Here is an 11,799-nt window from a genome sequence, read left to right on the forward strand (position 1 = left end):
ATAACATCTATGCTAATTCTGTTAGCCAATCTGTAACATTTTGCATTGAACATTAGCATTCAGCAAGGGGACTTTTGTTGAATGAAATTATGTTGTTTAATTCAATATTTTGGTGTTTAAATATGCAATGTTTAGTTCTCTTTCGTTTTATGTGTCAGTTTTAAAGTAAACTTCAACTTGGAGTAATAAATAAAGAACTCCCTCGTATTTTGGAGGACTGTGCAGGCACTAATGAATACAGGGTGTTTCAGTAAGTTTAAAAGTGTACAAACTAAACAAAGGTATCCCTTGCAAGGAGTTTGGAAAACTCACAAAGGACATCACAATTATAGTTTACCTGGAAGAGTCTCTGCAAGTCGGGACTTTGTTGGCACCCAAATATTGCACCTGGCTTCCTGCTTCTCACACCAACTTGGTAGAAGATGCAAAGATGACAGGAGGACTGACTGGAGGGAGAGCTGGACACCGGCCCTGAATGAAACATTGCGGTTGCAGATCACAACAGATGTACTCACATATACTGTTCCTAAGTAGAAGTACAGATACTTGAGTTTAAAAAAAAAGAGTCGGTAAAAGTAGCAGTCCTACTGATTCAACCCCTGCACTTAAGCAAAAGTTTAAAAAAAAAATACTAATACTTTTACCAGTTTTTCTTACCCAAGTATGTGCACTTCTACTAAGAGTGAGTGTGAATAGTGAGTGAACACTTTCAATTTTAAAATCCACCCAAGACAGCATGACTGGGACATTCTCTACCCCAGGCAAAAAGACATGGAATATACAGTACATTGAGCCCGCCTTGGCGCAGAATCATACATAAACGCCACTGCCATATTGAATGTGACAAAGTGTTTTCCAATTAGTGTGTGTGTGTGTGTGTACATACAAATTCTTGTACCACGCATCTGTGTATGACGATAATGTTTTATTACATATATTTAAAATATAGCCCTTACATCTAATCTATCAAGATCAGACTACACAAAAAAAAATCTATTTTGTCTGCAGTAACTGGTGTACCCATCCTCTCGCCTCAAGTCTGCCAGGATAGGCTTCAGCTCACCTGTGACCCTAATGCGGACAAGCAGAAAAGAAAATGGATGGATCGATGGATTGAAATGCTTACAATCAGAAGTAAATCAGATAGTTATGATTATTACTGACCAACACATCTTTTTGATGCATTTACAGATGTACAGTATTTCCTCTGTCATCTTCTTGTTGCGACAAATTGACAGCCTGCAGAATTAACAGACACAGGAGGAGGAGGAGGAGGAGGAGAAGTGACATGATGAAGCTGTGAAGAATGTGAGTGGGTATTCAAGGTCTTTCAACATTCAGTGGAAAACTACATTTAAAAACTGCTAAGAGCAAAGGAGAAAATTTATGTTACAATGCTTTTCACTTTAGCCCAAACAAGTACAAGGAAAACAAATAAATAAATAAATTGAATTTAACTATCAAGCATGGTTAAATTATGCAACCCCCCCTCTTCCCCCACACAACTTGTATCAGAGAGGACAAATAATTTGTGACTCATATGTGAAAAGAATCTCTGTCGATCTGATCCTTCACACCTTTCCTGTCTGTTGTCCTGCCTAAGGAATATTTTGTAACGTGTGACAGTGTTGATATGACAACTTCACACTCTCTAATGACTTACGAATAATATCACATTCTCGGTTGCTTTCATTCATCTTCTGTCAGACTGTCGCCATCATAAAAGCTTTATTAATTGTACAAGAAGTTTTAACCAATATTGAAGTTAAAAACTAATCATATTAAAATGCAAAAACAACACTCACATTCACACAACATATTCTATATCATCACCAAGCTCCAATTTGTCTGGTTTTAGAATTTACCCATATGAAATAATGGCAATGGAAATATTCCACTCGAGTGGACCACCATTGTCCCATCATACAATCTTTATTTACTGTTAAGGCAGTTTTCTGCAACAATTTAACATTCTTAGTTGTTATATAATGGTAAAAGTAATTTAATATTTAAAAAATAAGAAGAATAAAATGCGAGTCCTCCTCAAGTTTTCACTCACATTTACACTTTCCGGTGTACTTACCGTTATTTTGTTAAATTATTATTGTCACATAGCCATATTGCACTGAGCAGCGGGGACAGCAAAAAGTGTCCTATTGTCCTACTTAGCAATAACTTACATTTCTAGTTGGTTGGTCATTATCACATTTTCTTCTTTGTCAGATACCTTTGTAATAATTAAAAAAAAAAGATTCTAAACGTGTAGACTTAAATCTATGCTGAGTGACTTTTGTTTAGCTTCTTGGGAGTTTTGTTAGACTTTATACTGTATTTTTTTCCTAAACATTTTTGGTAAAATTCTGGTAAAAATGTTTTCCACCAGCAATCTGTTCAACTTTAATTGTCCTGCTATGGATGTGAGAGACAGAATACTTTTCTGTGATCACCTCCCAAGTTTCATAGAGTGCCCTTTTCCAAACTGTATAAGTTATTTTCCCAGATGGATATTTGGGAAGCAGACCATCTGGTGTGCGGGATTACAGTTGGTGCTGTCTGCCGATGAAGCTGAGTTTCCAAACAAAGAAGCTAGAAAAGTCTCTTATACAAGACACACTGCATGATTCTATATTAACTTCAGTAAATACTGCATTCAATCTAATAATAATAATAACAATCATATATTATTATTATTATTATAAAGCGCTGCTTAAAAAATTAATTAAGACCAGTGGCAGGCTGTGCATTTGGTACCTGGACCTTGAGAAGGGACTTCAACAATCAAGAATCACCTCGCAGTTATACAAACTATCAATACTGTACAAAAATGCAAGATAACAGCATGTGCCACGTACATCATCTGGAGAAGTTCAGAAACAATATTTATCTAATAACATGACAAAAGCATAAAACCTTTAAATCAATCAATCATACTTACCAAAGATGCAGATTATTGAAAGTATTGCTATTGGCATGTTTTTAGTTGAAGTTGACTGGAACACGCTTTTTCTGACCAACCATTCAGAGGATATGAAAATGCTGACATCATCGTGGGCCAGGATGAATTTGAAATCAGTCCCATTGTTTGTATTGTTTCAATTATATCGGCTAGCACTACTGATTCTGAAGGCCCTGGGCAGATTAGATTGACAAGGCAGCACACAGAGGCTGAAATCTGATTGGACAAAAAATATATATAAAATCCACATGTACTAGAAGTAGTGCGCACAAAAAACTGAAATGCTACAAAATGAAGAGAATAGACTGTTGGGAATAAATCAATACAAATTCAGTGAACAACATGGATTAACACAGCTCAAATACATTTATAGCTATCCTTGTTTAAAACGACCTTGAATTTGTTATTTCAGGAAATTCATCAAAGCGCTTTTATTTGCACTTGAGTGTAGGTCGAAGGTTTAAAAGATCGAACTGCATAGTTGGGATTTGATTTAAGCCCCGCAACACTTTTTTGAAGGACAAGAGTGAGATAATCGACATTCACACTCCAGCAGCTCGAGAAGCCTGACATTTCCGCCACTTCATCTTCCCGTGTCTGAGTATGCTGTTTCCATGGCAACTATCGATACTGTCCAAACTGTCCAACGTATTCAGTTACAGACTGTCTGCTTAACTCCTGGTGTTTCAGAGAGTTCTCGGTTGAATCACTGCAGACTCATTCTGAAGTGCAAAGGGAGAAGTAGGCTGAAATTAAATAATGCTGCATTCTGCAATCAAAGGTAGGTTCCCTGGAAAAGTTGCTGTTTATGTGGCAACCATATAAACACAAGGAGCACTGAGATCAGAAGTACACTGCTGTTATTTTCTTGTGTTCGCTGCTCGCTGGCTAGCCACGTACAGTATTTGTCATTTGTGATCAAAATGCACTGTTTGCGTGTTATGCGTAATGTTTTATGTTATACAAACCCTTCAATGGTTGTTGTACGTGTTAGGTTAACTGAAGACTCTAAATTGTTCATAAGTGATGTGAGTGTAAATGGCTATGGAGAAAAGACTACAGTCAAAGTCACCTCAAACACAGGTCCAGCCAGGTCTAATAACATTTATCCTCATATTAGAGGATTCAGGCATTTTAGAGTTCACAGAAATGGAGAAACAAGTCATGATCACAACCATAGAGAACCAGATCAGGGAGGTTAGCTTAGTTTGGTACCTGAGAAACCAACAGTCTGATGCTCTTCTGCTGTAGGCAAGTGCCCGTTTTTTTTTTTTTTATTTATGCAGAGTGAAGCAAGGCAGTTCAAAGACTGCACCATGACGGATTTTGATTTGTTATACAACAGCAGTGTGCTGCATTTTGAATGTGAATTGTAAAGGTGTGTTTGCAGGAGCTGTCAGCCCCCCTTTCGTTGGGGGGCCGAAGTCATAGATAATTCATACCAGTCAAAGGTAGAGCAAAACACACCGCTGTCTACTGACTAGATTTTTAAGCCTTGAGAATTTATTCGGTATCCTTGATATACTGTAACTCTGTTCTTCTCCAAGTAAGACGATTCAGCACACTAGTTGAATGACTATTACAACTACTGGCAACTTTTTTTCCACTACTAGTGCCACTTTTGGCCTATTAGTACAACCTTAAGATGGTTATCAAGGTTATCAAAGAAATGCTCCGATGACTTCAAAATCAATGACATCAAGCAAATGCTCAGTGCTTCAATATCCTTGATATCCATCTTAAGGTCCATGTGATAGTACGTTCTTTGCCCTCACTAGTAGGACAAGTAAGTACATGTTACGAGTTAGGCAAAACTGTTATAGGAATATTAGTAACATTAAAAAAATTCTACTAGTGAAGATCCAAACGCTTCACTAGTAGTTTTAGTAGCATGCAAATGTCAAGTAGTGCACAGTGTTGCCTCACTAGTAAGTAACATGCAGTTGTTCTACAAGTATGACAAAGTTGTCCTACTAATGTGCAGAAATATCATACAGTAGTGGCAGACAATAGTGGAAAAATGGTATGAGTAAGACACAAATGTTCTACTAGTGTGCCAAATTGTCTTACATTTGAGGACAAAAGCATACTAGTAGTTGGACCTTAAGCTGACTATCAAGGATATTGAATAACTGTCCTTCTTGTGTAGCGAAGTAATGAAAGCAATGAGTGGGGACAACAAAAAGCACCATTTTAAAAACATTCTTTGTTTTTACAATGTTGACGATCTAAAGGTTACTAAAGGTATTGGTAGTGTAATAGTTCACATAGCTGACTTTCATGCAGCTGTTGTCATAACAATTCCCACTGTGTTTTTCACATTATCCCTGTGATCAACTGGCAACCAGGGTGTAGTCAATCTCAGCCAGCTGAGATTCTCCAGCTCCACCCTACTTTTCCCTGACAGGATATACAATATAGAAAATATAAAGATGAATAACCGTTACTTAAGACTAATATAGTACATGAATCAAAGAATAAATCAGCAATGTGCTACCTTTGTGGTTTACAGTTCCAAGTCTAGTTGTTTTTAGGGTACAAAAACATTTTTCAGTGGGGTTTTAAAAAGCTAATAGATAACAACCTTACAAAAATGACTGTAAACGCTGGAATATATTATAATATAATATAATATGGCATACAAGTTGTTTGCAAAGTCACTTAGAAACAAGAGCGAGAAACAATGCAACAGCTTGTTCTCGCAATAGCATAGTTTCACTAATATTCATTGGTTTAATTTGTACATGCAAGTTAGAATTTGTTGTATGTGATGCGTGAAGTTGTAAAGTAGTACACATTGCTGGAGAAGTCTTAAAAGCACAAACCCAAATAGGGTTTTGATGTACTTGTGTATGCAGAACATTTTCACAGACGGCTCTTTTCAATGTTCACATTGATATGATGATGGTGCCATATTTCGAAACGTGAGCTTTGACAACTGGTATTTAAACATTCTGATCCCTAATAGATGCTGCCATGTCAAAAATGCCCCAATTGATACAGGTTTCAGTAAAAACACAAAACTGTGCACTGTCGTGTTAACAGGCTCTTATTGTAATCTACTAGACTGTTTGAACTGTTAGGGACTGAAAAACTTCACATACATGGAAGCCTTTCCTGCAGTTCAAAAATAGGTTAATAATCTATGGTACCTGCATTCACCTGTCGCATGTCCAGTTGCTCTCAGTCCTTTGGATAATATTTCCTCCTGTAGTGTTCCTATGATGTGTCCGTCAGTCAATGAAATCAGTCGACGAACTGCGGATGCAGCGTGCCGAACGCATCTTCAGCTCATGGTAGCACTGCACAAAACTGTGGTAAATGAAGGTGATCGGCAGGGCTAGAAGCACAATTCCACTCACGACACAGACACCGCCCAGTACGCGACCTGCCATAGTCACTGGGTACATGTCTCCATAGCCTACTGTAGTCATGGAGATGATGACCCACCAGCTGGCAGCAGGGATGCTAGTATAGTCTTGGTTACCTCCTTCTAAAAGCTGGGCCAGCGCACTAAAGATGGCCATGGCAACAAAGATGAACACCAGAAGCATTACCATCTCGCGATAACATCGTCTCAGCGTCAGGCCTAGGGTTTGCAGGCCCAGGAAGTGGCGTGCCAGCTTGATCACCCAGAAGATTCTCATGATGCGCAGCACCCGCAGCGTCACGCCAGCTCGCTGAAGCTGAGAGTTCTCTCCCGTCAGGACCGTCGCGGTAACCGAGATGTAATAAGGAGTGATAGCCAGCAGGTCAATGATGTTCAGAGGACGCCGCACAAACTCACATTTGTCTCGAGACACGATGAAGCGGACAATGCACTCGGCGGTGAACCAACCAATGCACACCGCCTCAATGATCCTGGAAATAACCCATCAGAGAGAGAAGAGACAAAGGTTCAAATCAGAATGAGCAAGCAAGATCAATGCAAAATCAAACAGATAAACTAATCCTGGGAAACCATGTAAGTACTGTATAAAGGGGTCCTTGGTTTAACTTCCGTTTACTTCCGTTCTTTTGGCGATGGAAACTGTAAAGTGTAATTGCTTTATTCAGTTAAATCTGATTTGCACTGTTTTGAGTGTTCTGAGGTGGAATCAATATTGCAAATCATGCTAGCGAGAGAACAGACGACAGTTACCCCCACTATATTGCGGTTTACTGTTCGCACCCCCATTATATTGCAGATGAAAAAGCGATAATTTTTTTCTATGGGTATTTACAGTATACATACAGGCAAGTTCGAACTTAAAGAGTTGTGTGCATTCAGTGTCGTGCATTGTGTCGCAACAGGCAGAGCAACACTGAGGTCTACGGAAAGATAATGAAGAAGAGCAGGAAGAGGCAGAGAAGGAGAACGTACTCCTGCCGACTCCAGTAATAGACACCCACACACAGAGCAGATAAAATAAGGCCTGTGAGCATTGCATGTGTTGTTTGAAGGTTTATCATTACCGTAACATCGATGTTCATTTCCGTTAGCCTCTCTATGGCGTTTGTTAGCACGAAATTCCATGGTTCGGTTGAACATTTTGGTGTTTAAATATAGTGTGTTTAATTACCTTTTGTTTTGTGTCAGTTTTACAGTAAACGTCAACAGGGAGTAATAACAAACAGCTTGGAGAATTGCGAGAGCAAGAGAGTTTGTCTTTGAGTTAAGAGTTAAAACAAACGCAAATAACTGTGAAAGAGTGAGAAGTTTGTATAATAAATATGTTTAAAGCATGTGGGAAGGGTAAAACTTTGTAAAAATGGGGTCTTTTTTTGTGTATTTTCGATGTGGATCGTGACCCAGCCATACAAATGGCGGGATCATGGGTGTGTGTAGCACAAATATTTATTAGATTTTTCCCTCGTTCAAAATGTTATTTCACCTTGATGTGACAGTGTGGTGCAAATGATCAGTATCTGTCCCACTCTGGTATTATAAGTCTACCTGTGTTCATCCAGTGTCTCGGCTTTCCACTCTGGCAAGGTGCTGGCACACAACATCACCATAGAGATAAGAACAAACAGCACAGACACAGAGGCCAGGATTTGTGCCGCCACCGAGGATGTGGGCTCCTCAAACGTCCTCCTCATCTTCTCCAGCCAATGGTCTGGTGGTTCCTCAGGGTCTTGCGGCTCCTCTTCCGGGAAGAAGTGGACAAAGCAGTCAGACAGACGTTCATCCAGCCGCCGCTGGCAGCACAGTTGGAGGTCCGCGCTCTCGAGGCCCCAGTAGAGCATCTCGTTATAGAACGACAGTTCACACATGTGTGGGACGAAGCGCAACTTGCCATGCTGCAGGTACAGCATGATGAAGCTGAAGGCCTCAGAGTGCCTGTCGAAAAAAAACTCGTTTCTGTCACGGTCGTAGTCATCACACAGCTCTAGCAACTCGCTCTCTGACACACAGCGATACAGGCGGCTGAGTCTGCTCAGTGGGAGGTGCTTCATCAGCTCCACCGAGAAGGGAAACCTGCGACCGCCAACGTTCAGGGTGCAAAAACTGCTTCCGAACTTCATCTTCTGTCAAATGCTGAGTCCAAACTGTGTCCTCTAGTCCTTGATACTTGATACAATTTGTTTTAGACACACTGTTCCAATGTTGTCCTTCGCTCTTAAAAAACTATAAAAACGTATCTGTCAGACCTTCTTTTATCTCACACAGGAACAATTCTGTTGTGTGCTTCTTGTTGGAACTGTTCTCCATTATTTGCTCCGTCAGTATTCTTCTTTTTTGCTTGAACAAGAAGAAAAACTTAAATAAGAAACAAATACAGAGTTGCGGGTGAGCTGGAGTCTATCCCAGCTGACTTTGACCGACAGGTAGCGTACACCCTCAGCTTGTTACCAGTCAATCACAATCATTGACAAATAAACAAACCGCCATTCATACTCGCATTTACACGTGTGGCCAATTTGAAGTCTTCCATGCATGTTTCTGTAATGTGGGAGGAAACTGGAGTACCCAAAAAAGCCACACAAGCACTGGGAGAATATACAAACTCCCCACAGGAAGTCACATCTTGATAACAGAAACTGGTTTTAGATAGCACAAACAGGTATAATATACATACATTAGAAGACTAAAAAAATATCTGGTCCCAATTTTAGGTCAATCAGTGAGATTTTCTGGTGATGTGCATTTTTCTCAATCGTCAGATAACAGGTATTCTGGATGTACAGGGGAGTCGGTGGTTAGGGGTCATTTTATTTCATGGGCTATTTACATAGCCAACAAACAAAGTATCTGACACATTAACTTTGGCAACAATTTGAATTATCATCAATTTCTGGAGGTTTAAAGTTGCTGGGGTCAACTTGACCACAAGGATAAAAGATGTTTCTGAATTTGAAGGTAATAGGACAGTCTTTGAATCTCTTAATATTTGGAACTGTTTTCGTATTGAGCAAAAATAATCCTGGAGGAGTTAGCAGTAGCAGAAGTCCCATATAGCTGACATCATGCAAACTAGTTGAAACCGCATCAACAGTGGTTGCAGCCAAATAATGAATTCCATTTTGCCTCCATTGCTTTATGAAACAATCAACAACACTTCCACACAATTGCCCACAATTCACCTATTAATCAATTATTATGCCCATTATTCCTACTTTGAATGCAGATTGAATATCTCCTTTCTTTGCCTTTATGAAAGTATTCAAACAGAGAAGGAATGTTAAAAACTACAATTGTATGGATGTATACGACCACAGTACTGGTACTGACACTCTACATGTGTCGTAAACATTGTAGTACAACCAAACATTCAGGTTCAAATAATTAGGTCAGCGCTAATAAAACTGAATTGAATGATAACCAGTGAGCAGAATGGAAAAGATACAATCGTTGGCCCAAGTTGTGTTCACAAGTACAGGTACAAACACATACTGTACAATGAACAAATACATAATGAAATGACCTGTTTAAATGATGGGAATCTACAGACCAGCTTCAACGATGATGATTATTTTCAAACTCACCTCAAAACAACTTCACCTCTTGACAAAAGTGCATCAGGGATTTTTTTTTAAAAACTTCTCACTCCTCCATCAGCCAACCGGATGAACTTCTATTGAATCTATAAGACTGAATCCCAGCAAGCTTCCCCTAGCTCATCTATCTCCCCTTCGCTCCTGTTTTTTAGAGGAAGAGGATGAGTGTCCCATAGTAATCACACACACACAAAAAGAAAAATTGTCACTTTGAGCAGATGAATCGCCATAAATGCTACTCTGTGACTGTTGTGAGGCACTAGTGCTCCTACACCTCCCTCATCCACTTCCATGTCCATCTTGGGCTTCTCCTGTCCATCGTCCTTCTTCAGTCCTCCCTCTCCACGCTCATGTTTCATCCTCTCCATCCTCCTCCCTCATCAGACCTCACGATCCCTCAAATTAATGGTGGATTGTGCCTATTTCATTATTTCATGATATTACATCAAATCATGGCAAAGATGAATCATCGATTTACAATCATTTATTAATTAAGAGCACAGTTGATTGTAGCGAAATAGCGCCCCCTTTTGGAAATGTCTGTAAGGTGGCTATTGATGATGAGAAATGACCAGAAGTGGCAAAAGTACTCACACTCTGTACTTAAGTAGAAGTACAGATCTTTAAAGTAAAAGTAATAAAGTACATACTTTTGTATATTTAAGTACAAAAGTTAAAATGATTTTTTTCAGTTAATTAAACACAATACCTGTGATAACTTACCATATCTTCCAAGAATTATGCACCACTGGCTGACTTATTTTTTATTTTATTTATTTATTTATTTTTACCAGTCAGACAGCACATTTCTAAGGATCTTGGCCACCCCTACAGGACTTCAAAGCGTTTGCCTTGCTCCTTTATTTCTTTGTTTTTTCTATCTTGCATCCTTTGCACCTTTATTTCCCAAATTGCTGTATGTCCTTCGGTGTCCAATTAGTTCTTAAGTACATGTTGAATTAAGCCAGAGAAATCCAGAGAGTTTCTTGTCATTGGAAGAAACATTATAAGAGACCGTTTGAGAACCCCAGGAAACATGAAGAAAAGGAGCGTAGAAAAACTATTATAAAAAGCCGTTTGCAATCAGGGTGAGTTTATATCTTGGCGCTTTTGGCAACTAAGATTTGATTATCCTTGTAGCGTGACGTCTTCAAAGTTTTAATGCTGTAATGTCTATTTTCTATGCCACTTATCCGATCAGGTCACTGTTAAGGGGGTGGATGAAGTACTAAGAAGACCTAACATCCAATGTTTCCAACCATTAAATGAAAATGCTTTGAAATATTATGCTCAATTTTTTTTCCTTTTTTTTTTGCCGGAGTAGATGTCTTCTCACCGCATTTCAAATGCCAGGTTTTTGTGATATAAAAAGATGAAACCAAGAGAAGCATTTCTTTTTCTACCATTATTGTGACCTATAACCTTTATAACTCAGTTGAACAAAAATGATCTTTTCAAGAGTAAGTAAAAATAAATAACTGAGATAGTTTGGTTGCACAGTTGCGCATATATTTCAATGGGGATGTGGCTGTGTTTAGAATTAACCAATCACATTCAAACTTACTTTAATATACAGTATAATCATAATATAACACAGCTAGTGCTTAGCACGTTTACTTCACGGTTCTTAGGTTCAGGCGGGTTCGAATTATGGCTCTGGCCTTCCTATGAGGAATTTGCATGTTCTTCCTGTGCCCGCGTGGGTTTCCTACCGGTACTCCAGCTTCTCCACAGATTCCAAAAACATACATTTTAGGTTAATTGAAGACTCTATAAAGTGCCCGCAGGTGTAAATGTGAGTGAATATTTAAACAGCGAATCCTGCCATATTTTCGGTTCGTTCCTTTTTTTGGAACCTATCC

The 11,799-nt window shown here is 39.1% G+C and overlaps 1 protein-coding gene across 5 annotated transcripts; it reads right to left on the reverse strand.

Annotated features, from left to right (window-relative positions):
* Positions 1 to 339: 339 nt before the first annotated feature.
* On the reverse strand, positions 340 to 10,241 carry LOC133470493 (potassium voltage-gated channel subfamily G member 3-like). Of its 5 annotated transcripts, XR_009786000.1 has the most exons (5): positions 9,926 to 10,241; positions 7,893 to 8,681; positions 6,109 to 6,817; positions 1,165 to 1,239; positions 348 to 471 (listed from the first exon to the last, which is right to left on the reverse strand). XR_009786000.1 is itself a non-coding variant. In XM_061758943.1 (3 exons), the coding sequence occupies exons 2-3, from the start codon at positions 8,462 to 8,464 to the stop codon at positions 6,190 to 6,192; spliced, it is 1,200 nt and encodes a 399-aa protein (XP_061614927.1). In that variant the 5' UTR covers positions 8,465 to 8,681; positions 9,926 to 10,241; the 3' UTR covers positions 2,672 to 6,189. The 5 variants fall into 5 exon arrangements, 1 of the variants encoding a protein (XP_061614927.1); XR_009785998.1 differs by lacking the exon at positions 1,165 to 1,239 and having other exon boundaries at positions 340 to 471; XR_009786001.1 differs by lacking the exon at positions 1,165 to 1,239 and having other exon boundaries at positions 345 to 471; positions 6,119 to 6,817.
* Positions 10,242 to 11,799: the final 1,558 nt, after the last annotated feature.

Source organism: Phyllopteryx taeniolatus, chromosome 20 (assembly GCF_024500385.1).
Source record: "Phyllopteryx taeniolatus isolate TA_2022b chromosome 20, UOR_Ptae_1.2, whole genome shotgun sequence".
Classification (NCBI taxonomy): domain Eukaryota; kingdom Metazoa; phylum Chordata; class Actinopteri; order Syngnathiformes; family Syngnathidae; genus Phyllopteryx; species Phyllopteryx taeniolatus.